General features: G+C 42.6%; 1 protein-coding gene across 1 annotated transcript in view; it reads left to right on the forward strand.

Annotated features, from left to right (window-relative positions):
• ttll3 (tubulin tyrosine ligase-like family, member 3) overlaps positions 1–19,635 on the forward strand; it is a 62,507-nt gene extending 42,872 nt beyond the window's left edge. Inside the window, exons 5-9 of the mRNA XM_078554422.1 lie at positions 3,206–3,392; positions 7,330–7,478; positions 9,275–9,515; positions 16,278–16,713; positions 18,918–19,635. Of these exons, the coding sequence (XP_078410548.1) occupies positions 3,206–3,392; positions 7,330–7,478; positions 9,275–9,515; positions 16,278–16,713; positions 18,918–18,983 (1,079 nt within the window). The 3' untranslated portion in view covers positions 18,984–19,635. The remainder of the gene's footprint in view (positions 1–3,205; positions 3,393–7,329; positions 7,479–9,274; positions 9,516–16,277; positions 16,714–18,917) is intronic.
• The last annotated feature ends 3,968 nt before the right edge of the window (positions 19,636–23,603 follow it).

A 23,603-nucleotide genomic window follows, 5' to 3' on the forward strand; every position in this document is an offset into this window, starting at 1 on the left:
CAATGGTATTCAGATGATGTAAATAGATTATTTGATACACTTTCCTTCATTTGCACCATTGCAACACTAATAGCATTGTTGCTGCATAGGCAATATCTTCGATCTTTGCAGTGTACCACATTTATCCCCTTCCAGTCATTCAAAATTAGGCATTAGGGCTTGTTATTGTCATGAGGATAATTTAACTTTGTAGCTTAAAGCAAAACAAACTTATTTCTTCAATGTTCAGACACATCCATCACTCGTTCAATTATACACATTCAAAATGCAGGAAGGAAAACTACTCCAATCCGCAATTTTGGGATACAAAGGGAATGCATGGAACACATCCCATTTATGAAAGTGATTTGAAATAGCAAGATTATAAATTTGTAATGCTGCCCTGGAGCAACTCTGTAGGTTGAATAGGTGCTTTTTAAAGTATTTTTCAACACCCAAAAGTGGAATGTTTTTGGTGTTTGGCTCCTGGTATAGCTTGATCCTTATGTTCTGGGTTAATGAGTGCTAACATTATTTCATGTGAAATGATATTAACATTATTTTCTGCTGGCATGGGAAATAACTTGCTTTTATGTAGCACTTTTCCCATTCTGAAAACATATCAAAATGCTTCACCCTCCAATGAATTACTTTTGAAGTGTAATCATTTGTTTTGTAAAGAAAACACAGTTGCCAATTTGCATACAGTATTGTCCACAAGCATTAGATGAACAATGGCTTGGACTTTTTGTAGCAGTAAGCAGTTTGCAACTTCCAGAGTCTGCACCTGCGCATAAAATCCAGAAGTTGTGGTCAGTGATACCAAGCTTCTCCAGAGGGTGCGGTATTGAGATTCCCCCAGTAAGCAGCCAATTCAAAATCATTGAACTAATGGGAACTTACACTCTAATGGAAGTAGTTAAAAACCCTTGAAAAGGCTACACATTGTTGAATGAGAGGTGCAACTGGATTTTTAATGGTGTACTAAGTTCATAATTACTACTGAACAGCCTCAGCGGCCCTGAAAGAGTATTTTTATATTTGTTGAATGTCATATTTCTCCTTTATGATAAGAAATTCCACATATTAAGTTTGTTTATGGTATTTTAACTTAATCTGATTTCCATAACTCAATTATTTAGTTTACAATCTTCACAATTGAAACATTAATTGTGAAGGGATTTAGTGCATTTTATTTTTTGGATTGCTGTCTTTGGGAATGCTTCAATCTGATTGGTTGCTTGCCCTGCTTGATGATATCACATTTTGCTGATTGCCTGGTGATACCTTTGATTTGGCAGCAGATTCAAACTGACATTGGGAAAGGAGAAGTCCAAACCTCATACATCGCTAGATATTTAGGACAGCATTCTTTGAGGTCAGCGGTGAGTTCTGTTGCCTAACCACTTAACACAAAATCCAGCCAATTAGATTATTGTAATGGTATTCAAATGCCAGAAGTTAGATAAGTTCATAAGGAAGAGAGGAATTGAAAGATATGCTGACAGTGTGAGATGAAGTAAGGTGGGAGGAAGCTGATAGAACATAAACACATGTATAGACAAGTTGAGGTGAAATGCATCTGTGTTTCTAAATTCTTTGGAATTTTATGTAGTTAAATTGATTTTGATTGATGAAGGCATGCTGACCATAAAACAGGGAGAACTCTGCTCCCTTTTGAATAATGTCATGGGATTTTTTATATCTAGATAAATTAGACAGGAGCTCAGTTTAACATCTCAGCAGAAAAACACTGCCTAATAAAGGTGTAACATGTTAAGTGTACAATCATGATCCATTTCTCTTCTATTATCTGGGAAGCAACTATAATACCTTCATTGTTCAACAGTCCAAGGTGTCCGCATTATTTGAAAATGAAACACTTGGCAAATAGCTATTAACAGAACAGGTTTTGCCATGACAGCTGTCCCATTAGAGAACTCCCTACAGAAGAACAGCACCTTGTCCTGCATATCTTTAAGATCTCTGCATTAGTTTTCTGTTGTTTGACTACCATCTTCACCTTCAAGAAAACTGTGCCATGGAATTTTGGCACAATGAAAGACTGACTTTGAAGTCACAAATGAGGCAATTCCATCGACGCAATAGTGATCTCCTTCAAGGGAACTTGCACCTGTGGTTTCAATGGAGGGTATCTTTCAGCATCAGAAGGTGCATTCTCTTTTACTGCATCTTCTGCAGCAGGATCTCCATTCCTTCAGCATGAAAAGTAGCAAAGTGGCTCACATATCCCCTTTGTACCTTTGAACAATAGATTAACTGCAACTTTCCATTATGTTCATGTTGCAGCTCTTTAAGAACTGCTGCCTCAATAGATTTTCCACTCTCCAGCCAAGTGTGTTATGTTTCCACTTTGCATTTTTGTCTCTTCCAGAATATGTTGCTGCTGAGGGGATCTGTAACTCTTTTGGAGTTATAAGTGATATTGGGGAATTAATTTCAGCAAATGGAAAACCCCACTAACAAGTATTAAGAACCACTAGTTCTTAGTTGACTGTTAAGCGATCTGTATTAATATAATGATGAAATACTAATGATAAGTTTTTTCATGAGGGAGAAAACTGGCAAAGCACTCAGGCTGCCAATTTACACTGTTAATATTGTGTTTCCTAGTTTTATGTCAATCTGCATGATTATTAGCAGAGGAAAAATTGCCTAAACCTGTTTTATGTTAATTTCTTTGAAAATAATCCAAAGTCACAAATTAGAAACAAACTTTGAGTGGAAGTACTGTTATATTTGGTGGTTCAGGGTTAGGATTCTTTATGCAGCAGGGCCTGGGTTTGATTCCAGGCAAGGCATGTGTTTGTGGACCAGGCTTCAGGGGGTCCATTGCCTATTCCTGTTTCTATGGTACAGAACTCAGGCCAGCCGTGTGGCAATTTTACTGCTCTTCCATCCTCCTTAGATCCCTCACTCTCTCTCTCTCTCTCTCTCTCTCGCTCTCTCTCTCTCTCTCTCTCTAAACCCCCAATCCATACGCATGACTCATCCTCTTGACCTTGCCATCTCCTGTGGTCTGAATATTCCCTGGGTTTGATTTTAAAATGACTTTTTGGCATTGCTCTTCATGTACAACATCGGGAATTTTTCATTCCTGCTTGTGTAACAGATTTCGTGATTGTAATGCCCTGTCTTACATTCACTCAAAATAACCTGTCACAATATCTTCTACTTCATGGAACATTTCTTTGCCTTTTCCCAGATCCTGAAAAGCCCAGTAAAACAGATGGTCAGTTATCCACTACACTGATAGAAACCGCCATCAGAGTGTGTGAAGATTTTTTGCAAAGTCTGAAGCAGGGTGCAAATTATATTGAAGTGGACATCCCACCAACACTTAGTGAAATGGAGTGGGCAGATCTAATTGAACAGCACTATTACCTCATTCAGTAAGTAAGCACAAAGCTGTAATCATTATTCTTTGAATGACTGAATGGTATTCCTTCTTGGCTGGCATAGACATGATAGGTGATTGGCCTCCTGTGTTGTAAATTTTTCATGTTTCTATATAAGCTTTAAAAGGCCCTGAGTTTCAGTTTTGATTTCTCCTGACCTCTTGCACTAACTTTGGTGGAAGATTAGCAAAATATAGCAAGATATTGTGAGAGATTAGCAAAACTTATGGAGAAATTGTAAGGCCACAATATCAGCCAAAAATAAGCTGGTGTCATGCGTTTGTCCACTGTGTGAAACATGGAATACTAAAAGATAGAAATTTTGGTTGGCATGTTTAATGTACAATTGTTTAACCTACTTATACTGAAATCATCTGTGTGATATTTCTAAGAAAATGTTAAGCATTGAATTTTAATGAGTTAGCTGTGATAAACTCAGCACACACACAAGGATGTAGTATGAGCATGCTAAGTGTTTGTTTTAGGACCATTGCTGATCAGAATTTCTACCATTAGAACATTGTATTTGTTTAATTTTGTGATTAACTTGGGCTGGATACATGCTCAGCTGGAGTAGCTGTATAGGTTGTAGGTGTGTTTTATGCTCAATTGCTCTGTACGCAATTTCTGTTTGCCACATTTTGTATACTAGTGTACATATATTTGAGAAAATGGAATACTCTGGTTCTCAGGCCCAATTGTGGGTTCCATTTTGGGTGAGTACCCTAATATGTGCTCTCAATATGCAAAAATATTTAACTGAGCGCTTTCTCAATTTCTCACAATTTCTCAATTGTTGTACTGGGATTGTCTTTTTTCCGTTGAAAGTTGTTTTGAGTGGACACAAAGCAAGTTCCACACTTGATGGGTTCTTAAAGGGGGCATTTTTAGTTTGGTATTGTTATAATGTAGAATTGATTAATATTTTATATTTTGGAGATTATTTTTATTAAGTTATAAGTTTATTTGTTAACGTCACGCTCCAAAAATGGTCCATTATTGTCTGCTCAGAGAAGGGTCTGAAGAAGGGTCATATGGACTCGAAATGTTAACTCTGTTTTTCTCTCCACAGATGCTGCTAGACCTGCTGAGTTTATCCAGCATTTGCTGTTTTTGTTTCAGATTTCCAGCATCCGCAGTATTTTGCTATTGTCTACTAAGATCCTGGAAAGCAGACTGTAAGCAAAATATTCACAGGATTTCAGCTGAACAGGGACAAATTTAAAAAAAGAGGGCCCATGAGGGCAATGTGACATCTACTGCAGGCTGTAGAAATTACAATTAATATCATTGAAGAGGGTTGGTTTGCTTGTGTTTCAAATAATGTTTTTCATGTTTCAAGGAAGAGTTGAAAGAAAGGAGGTCAAGCAATTAGCATGCACTTGACTTGCACTGCGGTCATGATGTCACCAACCACATAGGCAGGCTTTGGCACACCCACATGCCAGTGATGACATTTAGTTGTTTTAGCAGGCTTCAGGTTAGTAGAAAGCCACTTGCAGAGCTTTGCCCCTCTATTATTAACAGGTACGATAGCCAAATTTGAAAGGTTGTGGCTGCCAGCATCTGCCTACTAACTAGCACTACTTCAATCCTTTGACACGCAGGGAGGCATTTGTATTGAATGTGTGGTTGTCTGAGAGGAAGTCCCCTTACCTGTCCCTTCTATTTGTTCCCAAAGTGCTGAAAATCCCTGCAGAGGATGACTTACAATTTGTATGAGAGTGCCATTGAGGATTGTGATGTGTGCCATCATGGTTTTCTCTCCTGCCAATTCCCCACCACCACCACTCTCTCTCTGCCCCCTTCTCTCTTTCTGTCTTTCTCTGTCGAGCCAATCACCCCAGGCTGTTTGATTTGGCAGCAAGCAGACTCGTATAGGTTTAATACAAAAGCAAAATAATGCGGATGCTGGAAGTCTGAAATAAGAACAGAAAACCCTGGAAAGGCTCAGTGGGTCAGGCAGCATCTATGCTGAGAGAAACAGGAATTAATGTTTTAGGGCAATGACCTTTGATCAGGACTGTTCTGATCTCAACTCTGTCCAATAGTGTAAAATGGCTGATTGACTTCAGTGGAAATAAAAACCAGGAGAGATGTAAAACGGGAGAGAGTGATCGAGTCAGTAGTTATTTTACACTATTGGAAAAAGCGTACATCTGCCTCAGGTGTGTAATTCCCTCACACGTGGTTGTTGGGAGAATGAAAGTGCACTGTTGCACTTCTATCAATAACCTGTATAGAGTTTCTTGCAGGCTGAAAGGATGTGAAGGAAGTACTTTATTCATCATTCAACATAGGCATCAAAAGGAGCATTCAAGGCCTATGTCTGAAGCAGAGTTTAAGCTTTTTGCACAGCAAGTATGGGATCTCATGGCTGTTTTGGTACCCACTTTGGCAAATTGGATTGCCCTAAAAGCATCTGGCCTGGCATCAATTCTGCTCATAAAAAATGGTCTCCATGCGACATGTCCAGTGGTCCTTAAAGGGGCTGCTGCAGTCCGCCATGAGAAAGATAAGTACATTAAAAAGTATTTACCTGAATGTGGAGTCAGAAGTGCCACTGTTGTTTACCACCCACCCACTCCTTCCATCCTCCTCCCAATTACTGCCTTGACCAGCCCTCCCTCTTGCTGTGAGATAGTGATACATGAACAGGGGTATGTAAATCAAATGATAGTGAGGAAATATGATAACTATCGTATTGCTGTATTTTCCCAGTTTGAACACCAGATATAAGAGCCATCAGTTAAATCAAGGCATATTCCAAGGCTGTTGGAATAGACCACAGGATTTGAGTAGAAGAGAAGCTCTTGCAAGCGCACGATAAATTATCATCGACAGGTTCTATCAACAAAGCTAAAGATTTTGTTTGTATATTTTCCCTTCAGGCAGCTTGCCAGCTGCTTTTCTTCCGGCTACGGCAGGATATCGCCAGGATGTGAGGCTGGGAATCTACCAGCTCCATGTAAAATGATGATGGAAATGGAATGTGGCCGGGGTAAGCGGAAAACTCGCACCCCATCAAAGATGCCTCCAATCAGAAGGCCCAAGCCAAAAACTCTTCCTGCTCACAGCGGAGACCTTCCCTCACTTTTGTAATCAATATAAAAAGATTTCTGGAACTACCTAAAGGAATCTTTGTGAGAGATGCCCACATGACTAGCCACAACCTCAAACAAGCTTTTTTGTAGCACAGACATTGGACCTGAGCTTACCCGCTTTGTCGTCCACACAGATTAAGAGAAACTGACTTGCCGCCATGTTCAAAACCATAGTGGTACATTTTTAGAGGCACTGCACCAAGACAAAAGCAAAGGTTTGAGAAAGGAGCATGGAGGTTGGCGTACCCGATTTGGGGTCCTTTCGATTTTCCACTCATTCATTTTAATGAAACCCTGAAAAGGAAGATCACAGACATTTGCTAGATGGTGGAGAACAAAGTAAATATGTAAAGTCCATGTTAATGATATCAGTGTGGAAACATATATTCCTGATGAACATTTGCTAGCGAATCCAGCAAGTTTTCATTTCTCTTAAATTCAAAGTTAGTCAAAAAATTATTTTGCTTTTTTGCAGCAACCTCTTTGTTTATTTATTTTCTTTTAAAACAAGGTGTTGCCTTGATGTGCATTGACAAAACCATATGATTGTGAACCTTATCTGTACTTCAAGCCTCCAATATCTGTTTGCTAAGTGAAAAGTAAAATGTCATGCTCAATATGTGGTTAACCTTCCTTTCTCTTTGAACTCAGTCATTAACATCTATCCAAAATAGGTCAAATATTTTGACCGGGAGCCTAATTCTGTTCTGAATTTCTGTTGGGTTACAAACATACTCAGCTATAAGACTATTTGGAGGCCAAGTAAAATGCATCATTTTTTTTTTAGGTACCCAGATATTTTTTCTTCTTTATTTGTGTTTCTTCAGTAATCAAGCTACGATCCCTGGTTCGCATAATTATTTGATTGATTGCCAGAACATTCTCAATAGGCTAAAGTCTGTACATCCACAGTTGGAGATAGATGGTATCAGAAACATCTGGATTGTCAAACCAGCTGCAAAGTCGCGGGGTCGAGGTAACATAAAAATAAATTTGAGAGGTGCCTTTGCATTTATGTTTTTTAAATTTATTCTTTCGTGGGATGTGGGCATTGCTGGCAAGGCCAGCATTTGTTGCCCATCCCTATATTGTCCCTGAACTGAGTGGCTTGCCACAGCATTTCAGAGGTCAGTTAAGAGTTGACCACATATGTGAGTAGGCCAGACCAAGTAAGGACAGCAGATCTCCTGCCCTAAAGGGCATTACCGACGAGATGGGTTTTTACAACAATCATGTTCATAGCTGCCATTACTGAGCCTAGCTTTACAATTCCAGATTATTAATTGAATTTAAATTTCACCAGCTGCTGTTGTGGGATTTGAACCCTTGCCCCCAGAACATGAGCCTGGGCCTCTAGAGTACAAGTCCAGTGACATGACCACTATGCCACCATCTGCCCCCATCTTATGTCTGTAGCTCTGTGTAACGTGGGAGATGTTTTGGTAAGATTAATGGTTGTATGGGTAGAAGCAACTGGAAGGAAGTGTGGGTATTATTATTTCACTCTCTGCAAGTACTGGTCAAAACCAACATATTTGTACAGAATAACAAGCATACAGTATTAATGAGGATGATTTTAACGCCCAGCAGTTTTCAGGCAGGCAAGGGTGGTTAGCAAGTGCAAAGTACACTTCCTGGTCTAAATTTGAGGATTGAAGCATTTTAACTTCTGGGCCTCACTTGCATGTTGCTGGTCAGCTGTCCACCTAAAACAGGCAGAAAGCAACAGTGGGCATATATTTCACCCCTCTCCTAACTTTACTCAGTTCTGCTGAAGGGTCATGAGGACTCGAAACATCAACTCTTTTCTTCTCCGCCGATGCTGCCAGACCTGCTGACCAAAGGAACTTGGCCAGTAACCAGGTTAACTCACAGGGAGGGGATTTTGAGAGGGTTTCAGGGTATGATAGGGTGAAGGATTCTGGGCCAGGGGAAGCCATGTCTTTTCTTGTGAAGTCCAGAGAAGGAGTCCTGGTCCTCCTGTCCCCAAAAAAGAAAGAGTTATACTGATATTGAAGGGCTTCTTCATCCTTCCAAGAGCTACTGATCAGCTTCCCTACTCAGGCTCAGGTTAAAAAAAAACCTCTGGGTTCTTTAAGGTTGTAAGGGCAAGCACTAGTAATGTGCCTGGATCAGCTGCCCACATATTTATAAGGAATAAGATACATTATTCAAAAATAAATGACAATATAAAACAATGGTAACGAACTTAGGATCGCTGTGTGAAAGGGCTGTTAGCTTGTACAGGATGATCGACATTTCCAAGAGAATGGGATGTCATTGATCAACCCTACATTGGTTTTAAGAACCTGTTTCATTGATTTTTTTTTTAACTTGTTGGTGACTGTTGTAAGCATTTTCTAAAGGTCCTTTCAACTGCATGAAGTTAAACATCTAACACATTTCCAGACAGTGCCAATATTTAATCGTCACAGTTCCACTTCCAATAATTCCACTGGAAGCCTAAACTATGTGCTAGTGGCTATTTTATGGCTGAAAGGATGTTTTGGTTAGACTGGTTAAACTTCTGAAAACTCTGAGATGTCAGAATGTTTTAAAGAAGAGTTTTCTCTGCTGAAAATGCTTCCCAGCCAGTTCCGTTGCAAGCTCTTGAGAAATAGTAATAAAATGTTAACTATTAATTTATTTTTCTCAAATATTTATTCCACACAGCCCAGACTAAAGTGTTTAAATTTAATCAGATGTTTAATCTTCATAATCTCAGAGCCTTCCTAATAAAATGTTTTCTTAATCTTAATGTTCATGTTACAGGTATAAAATGTGTAGACAGACTGGATGAGTTTCTAAAACAGAAGGACATTGTCCCTTCTTTAGAAAACCCCAAGTGGGTTGTGCAGAAGTACATTGAGAAGCCACTTTTGATTTATGATACCAAATTCGACATCAGACTATGGTTTCTTGTCACAGACTGGAACCCGATAAACATCTGGTTCTATAAGGACTGCTACTTAAGATTTTCCACACAGCCTTTCACACTGGAAAACCTGGACAGGTAAACAAATGAAAAGAATAAGATTGTTTCAAATATATTATATTTGAAGTTATTTATGGGTATGGTACTCTAGTGATTATGTTACTGGACAAGTACTCCAGAAGCAAATGCAAAATACTAAAGATGCTAGAAATCTAAAATAAAATGCTGGAAATACTCAATGAGTCTGGCAGCATCTATGGGGAGATATCAGGCTGAATTTAATGGCCATAGTGGTGGCCCTGTCCAGCGGCTGGAGAGCCTGGGGCAGCCCCGCTGTGGCCATTTTCAGAAGCATCGGAGTTGAATGTCAGTCAGGCAATTAACTGCCTGCCATTGGGGTTTCCATGCTTTAAGGGGAGAAGTCCCGCCTCCAGGAGCTGTCAGCCAGTCCAATGGGCAGCAGCTCTTCAGTCCCAGGGAGGAGTATTGTTGGTACTGCAAAAGCCCTGGAATACAGATAAGTTGGTCAGGCTCGCTGGGGCCAGTTACACAGGCCCTGGCAGGGAGATTGGGGAGGGTTGTTGTGGAGAGCAGGGGGGAGCTTTTGCACCTTGCGATCTCTGTGGGTCAGGGGGTGCCCGCTCAGAAGGCCCTCCCATCCCAAGCCCACAGGGAAGCCACCAGCTTTTACTGGGTGACCTCCCCACGTGGCATATGGCAGCTCCCCCCCGACATATTGACTGCTAGTAGAATATCAATGATGGCAGGATGAGGCCCGTGAGTGGCCATTGATTGGCCACTTAAGAAGCAGGTGGGATGGGTGTCCTTGACCCTTTCCCAACCTTGATTTAATTGACAGGGCAGGGGGACGGGGTGAGGTGGATGAGGTTGTGCTGGGAGAATCGGGAAGGCAATGGGCTCCCCCCCCGCCCCACCCACTCTATTTTTCTTCCCGATTATGTGGCTCCCATTCACCTCAAAGCCCTTTCCAGGGCAGGGGGGCGAGGATGGGGTGGAGGGGTGGGGCAGAATTAAATTTTGCCCAGTGTTTCAGGTTCAGCCATCTCTCAGCCAGAGACCTAGACCAATAATCCAGAAAATGTGAGTTCAAAATCACATCATGATAGTTAAAGCGGAAGTAAAAAGTAAAAAACCAGTAAAAGTGACCATGAAACTGTTCGATATTTGTAAAGACCCTAATGCTTCACGAATGTCGTTTAGGGAAGGGAACCTGGCACCATTATCCCATGTAGTCTACATGTGACTCCTGTCTCACAGTAACACAGTTGACTCTCAACCTCCCTATGGCCTAGAAAACAACCACCGGGCTCAATGGGATAGATTTCGAACAGATCTAGCAACTCAAGGCTGACCAACCATGAGGCACTGTGGGCCATCAGCAGCAGCGGAATTGTACTCAACCACAATCTGTAACCTCATGGCCCGGCATATCCCCCACTCTACCATTACTACCAAGCCAGGGGATCAACCCTGGTTCAATAAAGAGTGCATGAGGGCATATCTAAAAATGAGGTGTCAACCTGGTGAAGCTACAACACAGGACTATGTGCATGCCAAACAGCATAAGCAACAAATGATAGGCAGAGCTAAGCAATTCCACAACCAATGGATCAAATTTATGCTCTGCAGTCATGCCACATCCAGTCGTGAATGGTTGTGGACAATTAAACTGCGGAAGCTCCACAAATATCCCCATCCTCAATGATGGAAGAGCCGAGCACATCAGTGCAAAAGATAAGGCTGAAGCCGTTGCAACAATCTTCAGCCAGAAGTGCTGAGTGAATGATCCATCTTGGCCTCCTCCGGAGGTACCCAGCATCACAGATGCCAGTCTTCAGCCAATTCGATTCACTCCACATGATATCAGGAAATGGCTGAAGGCACTGGGTACTGCAAAGACCATGGGCCCTGACAATATTCCGGCAATAATACTGAAGACTTGTGCTCCAAAACTACAGCTACAACACTGGCATCTACCTGGCAATGTGGAAAATTGCACAGGTATGTCCTGCATACAAAAAGCAGGACAAATCCAACGCGGCCAATTACTGACAGCATCAGTCTCCTCTCGATCATCAGCAAAGTGATAGAAGGGGTCATCAACAGTGCTATCAAGCGGCACTTGCTTAGCAATAACTTGCTCACTGATGCTCAGTTTGGGTTCCACCAGGGCCACTCAGTTCCTGACCTCATTACAGCCTTGGTTCAAACATGGACTAAAGAGCTGAACTCCCAAAGTGAGGTGAGAGTGACTGCCCTTGACACCAAGGCAGCATTTGACTGAGTGTGGCATCAAGGAGCCCTAGCAAAACTGGAGTCAATGGGAATCAGGGGAAAAACTCTTCGCTGGTTGGAGCCATGCCTAGCACAAAGGAAGATGGTTGCGGTTGTTGGAGGTCAACCATCTCACTTCTAGGGCATCACTGCAGGAGTTCCTCAACGTAGTGTCCTTGGCCCAACCATCTTCAGCTGCTTCATCAATGACCTTCCTTCCATCATAAGGTCAGAAGTAGGGATGTTTGCTGGTGATTGCACAATGTTCAGCACCATTCCTGACTCCTGAGATACTGAAGTAGTCCATGTCCAAATGCAGCAAGACCTAGACAATGTCCAGCTTTGGGCTGACAAGTAGCTAGTAACATTCTTGCCACACAAATGCCAGGTATTTCCAATCATCTCCAACAAGAGAGAATCTAAACATCTCCCCTTGACATTCAATGCCATTACTATCACTGAATCTCTCATGATCAACATTGTGGGGGTTACCATTGACCAGAAACTAAACTGGATTATGATTCTGTGGTTTTAGGGTAAATATTTTGGGTATAAGAGCAGGTCAGAGGCTAGGAATCCTGTGGTGAGTAACTCACCTCCTGACTCCCCAAAGCCTGTCCACCAACTACAAGGTACAAGTCAGGAGCATGATGGATTACTCTCCACTTACCTGGATGAGCACAGCTCCCACAACACTCAAGAAGCTTGACACCATCCAGAACAAAGTAGCCCGCTTGATTGGTACCCCATTCACAAACATTAACACCCTCCACCACCGACGCATAGTGGCAGCAGTGTGTACCATCTACAAGATGCACTGCAGGAACTTACCAAGGGTCCTTTGACAGCACCTTCCAAACCCATGACCGCTACCATCTAGAAGGACAAGAGCAGCAGACACATGGGAACATCACCGCCTGGAAGTTCCCCTCCAAGCCACTCACCACCCTGACTTGGAAATATATCACTGTTCCTTCACTGTTGCTGGGTCAAAATCCTGGAACCCCCTCCCTAACAGCACTGTGGGTGTACCTACGTCACATGAACCGCAGCGGTTCAAGAAGGCAGCTCACCACCACCTTCTCAAGGGCAATTAGGGATGGGCAATAAATGCTGGCCTAGCCAGCGATGCCCACATCCCATGAATGAATTAAAAAAAAATGTTTAAAAATCATCCCAGACCCAGGACAATATTACAAGTGTCAGCAACATGTTATATTTATATTGCACCTCTAACATAACAATATACCAAGATGCTTCATAGATATACTATAAAACAAAATATGATACCAAGCCATAGCGGGAGATATTAGATTAGATGACCAAAAGCTTGGTCAAAGAGGTAGGGTTAAGGGAGGAAAGGAAAGTAGAGAGGCGGAGGGATGTGGGAGAGGGTATTCCGGAGCTTAGGGCCCAGGCAACTGAAGGTGTGGCCACCAAAGGTGAAACAGTTGAAATTGGAAATGCACAAGAGGCTCAAATTGGAGAAGCACAGGCACCTAGGAGGGCTGTGGGACTGAAGGAGGTTAGAGACAGGGAGGGGCAAGGCCATGGAGGGATTTGAAAACAAGGGTGTGAATTTTAAAATCAAGATGTTGCTTGGCCAGGAGCCAATGTAGGTCAGCAAACACAGAGGTGATAGGGGAATGGTCTTCTTGTGAGTTAAGACATGGGAAGCAGAGTTTTGGATTTTCTCAAGTTTACAGAGGGTAGAATGTGGGAGACGAGATGGGAGTGCATTAGAATAGTCATGTCTAAAGGCACTGAAGGTATGAGTGAAGGTTTCAGCTGCAAATGAGCTGAGACTGGGGCAAAATGGGACGATGTATGGAGGTGGAAATAAGCAGTCTTAGTGATGGCGCAAATATAAGGTTGGAAGCTCAACTCAGGGTCAAATGTGACACCCAGGTTGCGAACACCTGGCTTAATCTCAAACAGTTGCCAGTGAGAATGATGAGGTTGGTATCTAAGGAACGCAGTTTGGAGTGTGGACCGTAAAGTCTTCCCAATATTTAATTGGAGGAAATATCTGCTCATCCAATACTGGGTGTTGAATAAACTGCCTGATAATTTAGTAACAGTGGCAGAGTTGAAATAGGTGGTGATGAGGTAGAGTTAGGTGTCATCAGCCCTGTCAGCGAAGCCCACATCTAGTGAATGAATTAAAAAAAAGGATAGAAATTAAATGCTGTGCTTTCTGAAATAAGAACAGAAAATGCTGGAAGAACTCAGGAGGCCTGGCAGCATCTGTGGAGAGAGAAACAAGGTTAATGTTTTGAGGCTGCATGACACTTTTTCAAAGGTTTCTGATGTCTCCAAGGGGCAGCATATAGTTGAGAAGTAGGAGGGGGCCAAAGATAGATCCTTGGGGGACACCAGAAGTAATGGTGCAATAATGGAAGCCATTGCAGGTGATTATCACTTGCCAGAGCTGGGTAGCTTCTGTGGGTTCAGCAGTATCATTTCCTTCATGATAAGAGGAAAAGTGCAGCTGCCCTTTGATGCTTGTACATTGCTAAGTTTCATTTGCAATACATGAACAACATCTACACCTTATAGCATGGGAATAAATAAGAAATCTATTTTCTCGTGAACTTGTCAAAACATAAATTGACCTGATGATCTGTGTTGATAAATCTAAAAGATAAATCTATAAGAGAGTAACAGAACATTAGATCATAAACTGTAACTTGTGAATAGTAATTATAGCTATTAAAGCAATTGTGGGCAAGAATTTGAGTATTACAAAAGCAACACCCTTTTTCCGAGATAAGATCATGAAAATATCAAAACACGAATCACATTCGGGGATTTCTTGTGGCAGGGCTGATGATGAGTCAGGGAATATGTTTTGTTTTGATTGGAGTTGATTCCTGTGCTTTTGTTCCTGGGCAAAAACAAAACTGACTTTTTCAACTATGCATCTTGTAGTTTTGCTGCTCTGTAATCTTTTCTCTGTCACCCTCTTTGTCAACCTGGTTGTCTTCCACTCCTTGTTCTCTTTCTCACGGTTTTGCGCTAACATTTTTTTTGCACTGTACTATCCATCTGCCTATTTGTCCTTGAATATTTTATCCCATTCCTTCACTACTGTGTGAAACTCTCTCCTTCACAGTGTAACTTATGGCTCCCATTAGCATTGCTTTGCACTCAATTTTTACTTCTTGCTCTTTTTCCTTTTTTTCTTCCCAGCAAGATGGTAGCCCCCATTTACCAGGCTTGAGGTAGGTTCCAGGAATATGATGGTGAAACTCTGTGGGGGAGACAGTGGAATGTATACAAGTGATGAGCTGAGGATTTGGGTTGGAGGAAGGCAGTATCCAGGAGCAAGCTGAAGGTAGTATGGTTTGCAAAACAGAGGCTGCAGGGATTTGGAGGGAGTTGGGGTGAATGTTGTTATCTGCAATTGTTATTAATTGTTATTATCTTGGCCCAGCAGCACCACTAGTAGCAGTGGCCAGCTATAATCTATCATCATAACGCATGAAGGATAGACTTTAAGTGATGGGGGCTTGGGAGCATTCAGTGAGGCTGGAACATGGATATGTTGGAAGGCAGGGAAAGACCATCTGGAAACAATTGTTGGATACTGACAGCTGGGGATTTGATGTTAAAGCAGCAGGTTATGAGGTCTGTCAATGTGGTGGAGGATCTGTGAGTACTCAAGGGGATATGGAAGCACTGAACAAGATGTGGGATTTATCTATACTGAGGAGGTTTTGGGGCTTGGGAGCATTTGTCAGGGTGCTCATGTTTGTCAGCACCAGGGAGTGCTTCCAGGTTCTAAACACTTTGAAAGGGTCACTTTGAAGTTTCAGCAGCACTGGGGAAGAGGGCAGTTCAAGAGGAAGCTGCATAGGGACAGCACAGGAGCAGCAGGTAAAGGCCAGACAGCAACCACAGCCACAGTTGCAGCAGCAACAGAGTTAGTTCCTGCACAAGTACTTGAAAAGCATCCAGAGCTGCAAACACAAAGTAGTGGCCATACAGTGAAGGCTCAAAGTTCCTCTGTCTGCAATGGGACCCCAGATAGTGATGGCACTAGGAAGCCACAACGTCAACATGGCTGCAAGAGGAGCATGTATAGCAGTTGCTTGGCTTCTGCAGGAGAGAAAAAATGTGACTGCATTATTTATTTAACGGCAGTTAGACCATTACTGGCTCAAAGTGGGACTTCCGCCCCCATCTGGGAGGAGGTCCCACACCCGAGAGCTGCTGGACAGTCAAATGGCTGGCAGCTCTCTTGTTCCAGCAGCATCACTAGGAGCGGTAGTCGCCTATAATCTATCATCATAACCCTCTTTTCCCTCTTGTTTTAGATACTTGTCCAGCTTCCCTTTAATGCTCATGACCTTGGCACCAAGACAGTAAGGTGGGAGCAGAGTTATGGGCCCAACTGCTCTTTTGATATGAACATTTTTACCATTACTTTTATCATGTGGGCTTTCAATGCAATATTGGGAAAATAATGTTTTAAAATTAACTAATGGTTTTTATGCAAAACCTCTTTTAAAATGAGTGTAATGATGTTTAACTTTTCTGCAGTTCTGTGCATCTCTGCAACCATGCCATTCAGAAGCGATTAAAACCATCCGCTGAACGTAACCCATTGGTGCCAAAAGAGAGCATGTGGTCAAGTGGTCAGTTCCAAGACTATTTAAAAATCAAAGGCTATGGCAACATCTGGCAGGAGATTGTCTACCCTTCTATGAAAAAGGCTATCATTTGTTCCTTGGTGACGGTTCAGGCCATTATTCAAGCACGCAAAAACAATTTTGGACTATATGGTGCTGATTTCTTGCTGGGAGAAGACTTTAAACCATGGCTAATTGAGATCAACTTGAGTCCAAGCATGTCACACTCTACATCTGTTACGGCACTACTGTGTACAAATGTGCAAGAAGACACTATCAAAGTAATCATTGACAGAAAATGTAATAGCAAGTGCAATATTGGACAATTTGAGTGCCTGTCTAAACAGGTAAGACTATCTTGCCTCCATCACAGTATTTTTTTCTGAACAAGCATTTCTGCGTGTAGGATTGGTACTTCCTAATCTCTGCCATTATATGACGTCAATCTTACAAATTGAAATTACTGCACACCATAATTATTGTGGTTTATTTTTAAATATGAGGATCATCTGCTATTGGAACCAAATTGCATAATTGTTGTTCCATTTTAGAGATAAATAATTGTACATAAGGCTCCTTTCAACCATGAATAATAAATGTGAATAGTAGAATTACAGGAGTGGATGGTAAACCTGAGTAGAATATCTGATTTAAAACTCAAAAGTTCAAAACTAGTATTTTATTAACATTGGTGCTCTATGACTCTTCAAAGTTTAACCCCTTTTGTGAACAACTGCTGACCAAATGATAACTTGGCAAACCCAGTACGGTTTCTCATGCCACTGTGTTTAGCTAAGACTTTTCTCCCCAAACGTAGAATCTTCTGTCATAATTTTAAAGGCACATAGAGTTTTAACATAAAAGCAAAATATTGCGGATGCGGGAAACCTGAAATAAAAACAGACTCGAGATGTTGACTCTGTTTCTCTCTCCACAGATGCTGTCAGGCCTGCTGAGTTTTTCCAGCATTTTCTGCTTTTATTATAGAGTTTTAACATAGTAATGTTGTATCCCATGATAAGGTGGGATAACTTAACAATGGATATCTGTTTGATGCCGAGTTATCTTTGATTAATTTAAATTTTCATCTATCTAGTAAATACTATATTCATTTCAGGTAGCCTTCCTTTCCGTGTGAAATTGTAGAAAGAAAATGTCTTAGCAAAAAATATTGCTATGATCTTCTGACTACTTTAAGGGATGGAAAGAAAGAAAATATTCTAAGGAGAAAAATAACAGATTAGAAATTCCTGTCGCAAGGGGGTTTCTCGCCTGCAGCCAAACATGCTGAAGTTAAAAGTGGAATTTGACGGGTTACATCCAGGTTCCTGATGGGCTGCCTATTTCAGCCCTTTTAACAACCCCAAGCACTCCCAAACTTACTCGCTCCGTGAGGTTAAAACTCCCCCTGAAAGTTCTGATTTGAAAGGAGAGAATGTTGCCAATCAAACCAAGATATCAACAACATCTGATGTTGTGGTCAAAAATGAAAATGCTGACATAGGGCAGAATTTTGCCCGTGTTGGTCAGGCTCGGCGGGGGCAGTCAGGAAGCCAACCACCGCCGGCGATTGGGGCTGGACCTTGATTTCATGTTGGCCAATTAGGGCCTGCCCAGCGTGAAACGCGAGTGGCAGCGCTGCCTGTGTGGGCGGGGGAGGAGACCGAGCGCAAACTTGGTGCATGTGCATGAATGCGCGCTTGAAAATCCCCCTGAGGCACAGAGCTGCCTCAGAAAGATGAACAGTTTTCAAAAAAAAAATTTAAAAAATGTTATACAACATGTCCCCTCATGTGGCTTTGTCACATGAGCAGGGACATGTTATAAATGAAATGCGAAATGTTGTATTTTATTTTTATTTGCCGTTGGAAACCTCATCCCAACCATGGATGAGGTTTCCTAAAAAGTGCAAAGGCTGCTTGGCCTTTTCGCCTGCCTGCCAACCGTAAGGTTGGACGGGCAGCGAAAAGTTTAAGTTAATTATCTTTTTAATGGGCTTAACCTTAATAGGCCTTTTAATTGTCAGTGGGCACACTGCTGATTCCCGCATGCGCCCGCCGATCAAAATATTGCGCGACTGCGCGTTGATGTCGGGACGCTTGCCCGATTTCAACAGGCGTCATTTCACGCTCGAGGCGGGTCGGGCGCACGCCCGCCTGCCAAGGTAAAAGTTCTGCCCATAGTTATAAAATGAATTGACAAGGCTTTTGCAGCTAGTTTTTAACCAATCAGAACATGAATTCCAGCTCCAGAAAGGATGGCGAAGGCTTGCAGATTCATGGGGAAATGTTCAATTAGACGTGTGGCTTGTGGATCCATTCTGGTGATCTGTGGTTTTTACATATTGTCACTTTTATCCAGTAATTTCCAAGAAATTCAACAGATACTGTCTTGATTTATACTCTTATCTGCTCTAATGACACATTCACAATGCTTCTTGTCCTCTCGCTGATTTTTGAAATTTTACTATAATTTTTGTCATTCTATTTTGCGGCCAAGCCCTTTGAGTTTGTACTTACTGCCATATTGTTACTGTCTGCATTATTTCCAGGAAAGAAAATATCTCAGCAAAAGCACTGATTCTCTTCCAGCAAAAGTCCTGTTTGAAGACAAGTAGGATTGTTTCAAATCTCTGGTACACTCTTCATCTGCCCAAGCCATTCTGTTGGGGAATTGTGTTTATGTTCAGCAGCTGATACGGTTTGCTTATAGTTGTCAATTTGCATTCCAGATATTCCGTGGCCATCGAAGAGTCCTGATATTTAATGTGTTTTTAACTTTTCAGTACACGTGCATTTTTCACATTATCTGAGCAAGGTTCCTGTGTTTATTCTTTCTCAGTTACTTTACAAGTTTTGAGTAGTAAGCAGCTACTGATAATTTTTTAAAAAGACATGTATTTGTACTGTTGGGGGTGGAATCACACGCCCATGACATAATCACTGTAATTTATAGAAAAAGATCATCAGTCATCATGTATTGTTTGAAACTTTTAGTGCAGAATTTTATGCATCGGCGAGCGGGGGCGGGGCCCGCTCGCTGATGCATAAAATGACGTGTGGTGATGTAGGGGGGATCTCCCGAGGTCACCGTGCCCGATTTAAATTTTCAGGAAGGCGGGAGCGCAGCAAAATCAACTGCGCGCCCGCCAACCTGTCAACGGACAATTGAGGCCATTGACAGGGTCAATGAAGCAATTAAAGGACCTGCCCGTCCAACCTTAAGGCTGGCGGGCAGGCCAGGAGCCCCAGCGTGAATTAGAAAAAGCATTAAACCTCATCCACGGGTGGGATGAGGTTTTATGTAGGCTTTAACATTTTTTAATAAAGATTGTGTAAAAATTATGGACATGTCCCAACTCATGTGACATTGCCACATGAGGGAACATGTAAGGGAAATTTTATTTTTCTATTTTTGTCATTTTTACATTTACAGACGATCTCCCTGAGGCTGCACTTAGCCTCAGGGAGATGAGTGCGCTCTTTCGTGCGCATGCGCAAAAGAGCGCACTCTTGATTTCGGGATTCCCCCCCTGCCCACGCAGGGAGCACATAGCGCTTCTGAGCGGACGTCACACTGGGCGGGCCTTAATTGGCCCGTCCATGTACAATGGTGTCACGCCTCCGATTGGGGGCACTGATCGGAAGCGCACCCGTATGCGCCAGCCCATCAACTTCCCCCCAACAGGGGGGAAACAGGGGGAAAATTCTGCCCTTATAGTTGCACACTGCATATTCCAAGTGCAGAATGCAAAGAATATTTTCTGTAATTTTGCAAATTCAATCTTGGGCACCTCGGGCCCAATTTTAACCATTGAAAACCCTACCACTTGCAAAGAGTTAAACTCTAGTCCTAGCTATTGTTCTTTGCACCTGGGTCTTGATTACCAGCATGTAAGCGGTGGGATTGTCTACAGAGCTTGCTTGCAGGTGTCCGATGATCGGGCGGGTGGTGGTTGGAGGGGGAGGATGGGTGGAGGGTTTAAGTTTGTGGCAGGACAGGCTTAAGCTTACCTTGTAGGGGCTGGAAGAGTAACTACTCCTTCACTCTACAAGGAAAGTTAAAATAAATTTAAAAACATACTGCTTTGGGCCTCTTCTGGCCTCGATTCTTTTCATTATTTTGTTGATCTGGCAGGAAACTCCTGTTACAAGTTGCAGCTGGGTCTCCATGATATCACTGGGACCCATCAGACAGATGTTTAAAAAGCCCTGGCTGGCTTTGGGCCTTTATCACCTGACTGGCAGGGCAAGTGAAAACCCAAATCTGTCTGGTCCCAGCAACTCCAGAGTGATTTTAAATGCCCCCTTACTTGACTTCTGCTGGGCAGATAGGGTTAAAATTGCCCCATGCTGTTACATTTTCTCGATACTACTTCATATTTTGTTTTATAAAATTCCTTTGTATAATCTCTGCTTTCGTACTGTCCATAAAAATGTTGTAAGATGATCGCATGTCATAAATAGAATATTATAAACTGTAAAATTGAAACCAAACCACCTTTCCTGTATGATTATTCTTTGATTATTATGCAAATAATGAAGTATTAATGTTACGTTCCTAAAATATTTGTTCATTCATAGGGGAAGATAAAAGATTTGTATTTCTTGCCACTTGGGTCTTTAGTGGAGGATTTCTGGAGGTTAAGTAATTTACAAGCACGAAGGAACATTGAGAAACACAGTCTCCCTCTATTCTGGTGAACTGCTCATTGCACAATAATGATTCTTACAGTTTAGCATCTTAACCAGCACATGGTGCACTTTGGAAATAAACATGCTGGTCATTACTCCTGAAAAATTGAAGTCATGGCTCAGAAGCCATCCAGAAAAAAGTCACAACAAAAACCACAATCCCACAAGACAAGCCAATAAGTCTACATGACATACATATAACCCTCAGTGAAATACCAGTAACTGAATGGAATGTCAGCATATGTAACTAAAAAACTAACAACACATATGATGTAATTTTCTTGTGAAATAACTTTAATAAGTAAATTAATCAGTGAAAATCCTGGAACTCCACACCTACCAGCATTGTGGGAGTGCCTTCACCACATGGGGAAAAATTTTCCCCCCCGTTGGGGGGGATGTGCTGGAGCGGGCGCAGGCGGGCGTACTTCCAATCGGGGCTCGCCGCCATTTTATGTGGGTGGGCCAATTAAGGCCCACCCAGTGTGACATCCGCCAGGAAGTGCTATGCACTCCCTGTGCGGGTGGGGGGGATTCCCTCAGCCGGGAGTGCCGCTCTTTCGCGCCTGCGCACGATAGAGTGCACAGAACTCCCTGAGGCTAAGTGCTGCCTCAGGGAGATCGGCTCCGAATTAAAAATTGTAATACAAATGATAGAAAAATTTCCCTGACATATCCCCTCATGTGACACTGTCACATGAGTTGGGACATGTCCATAACTTTAATTGAAACCTTTATTAAAAATTTAAATACCCTCATGAAACCTGCTGACTTGGCTGCGCCCCCGCCCGAAAATGGAAATGACGCGGGGTGAGGCACCCAGTATCCCAGCTAGGTGCTCGTCCATCAATGGCGAGCAGGGAGGTCCAGAGCGACCTCACGTTGGCACATGAGCTGCTTGTCATCTCTGTGGGATCCTCTCAGGGCGTTCTAGCTGATGGCAGCAGCTCCTGGCAAAAGTAAGTTTAAGGCACCATGAGCACAAGATGGACTGTTTATGGGTGATCTTTTGTGTAATGTTTTATTTATGTCTCCTGATCTGGGAATTAAGACCAGAGAAGTTGATGTTAATTTTTTTGGATTGTCAAAATGAGATAAATTTTGTTTTTGTCCTAATGGCCTGAGTATGCTTCACCTTAGTGTTTTTTTCGGTGCAGGGTATGCCAGTATGTAATGCTGGACGTGAATAGCTCTAAAATTTATTGCCGAGGCTCTGAGTGGACTTTGGGTGCAAACGAAAGGGTCATTTCAGACATCCAGGATGGAGGGGGCAAACCTGGGATGAGATGGAATCAGATCTTTGGCAGCCTAGCTGAAGGAGCATTGGATCAAGGTTCCCTGGTGCCCCTGCCTCCCTGAAGGATACAGAGGTCTGCCACCATGCCCTCAGTGTTCTCCTCATCATGCTGCTCTTCTGACTCACTACTGGATTCATCCTCTGTGGCCTGTGGAACTGCGGCAAGATCCTCTTCCTCCAGTGGTTCCCCCCCTTGCCAGTGCCAGATTATGGTGAGTGCAGTATGCAACCACTATCAGTAACACCCGCTCTGGGGGGTATTGTAGTGCTCCTCCTGAATGGCCTAGGCATCAGAAGCGCATCTTCAGAAGACCTCTCTATCACTGCCCTTGTGGAGGCATGACTCCTATTATAATGCTGCTCTGCCTCTGTTCTTGGGTGGCAGAGAGGCGTCATAAGCCACCGTTTCAACAAATAGCCCTTGTCACCCAGCAGCCATCCATCCAGTTGAGCTGGAGCACTGAATAGCCTTGGAACCTAGGAGTGCCTCAGGATGTATGTGTCTTGGGAGCTGCCAGGGTACCATGCACAGCCTTGCAGAACCTGTGTCCTGTGGTCACACACTATATGGACGTTCATCGAGCGGAATCCCTTCCTGTTGACGAAGGCACCCGGCTGACCCGCTGGTGCCTTAATGGCCACATGTGTGCAGTCGATTGTAGCCTGGATGCGGGAGAACCCAGCAATCGCTGCAAAGCCTCTGGCTCGCTCAACCTGGCTGGCCTCGTCCATATGGAAATGAATAAATGTCATTACCTGCCTGAATAGAGCTTCTGTTACCAGCTTGATGCAACTGTGGACATCTGACTGGGACACTCCACACAGAGCCCTCATTGACCCCTGGAAAGAGCTGGAGGCATAGAAGTTGAGGGCCACTGTGACCTTCAGAGCTACTGGCATGGGGTTCCCACCAACACAGTTGGAGGTGATCTCAGGCCCAATAATCTACAAATGGAGGTCACTGTCTCGCTGGAGCAGCGAAGCCTCCTTTGGCAATGTTCAACAATTTTACCTCAAAGTCAAGCAAAGGACTTAATTGTTTATTCTATTAACTTTTTATTGGACTCTAACTTTCTTATTTCTGATATCTGTGTGCATGTTGTCACTTCTTTATTATTTTTTCTTGGGTTTAGTAACTAATAAACTGACTCTTTCTTTGATTCAAGAAAAATTGGTTTGAATGGCTCCTTATTACCAAATGAATGTATTTGAATTGGAAAAGGCATTTATGGGAAAAGGAAATTTT

Source organism: Cetorhinus maximus, chromosome 12, assembly GCF_964194155.1.
Source record: "Cetorhinus maximus chromosome 12, sCetMax3.hap1.1, whole genome shotgun sequence".
NCBI lineage: Eukaryota > Metazoa > Chordata > Chondrichthyes > Lamniformes > Cetorhinidae > Cetorhinus > Cetorhinus maximus.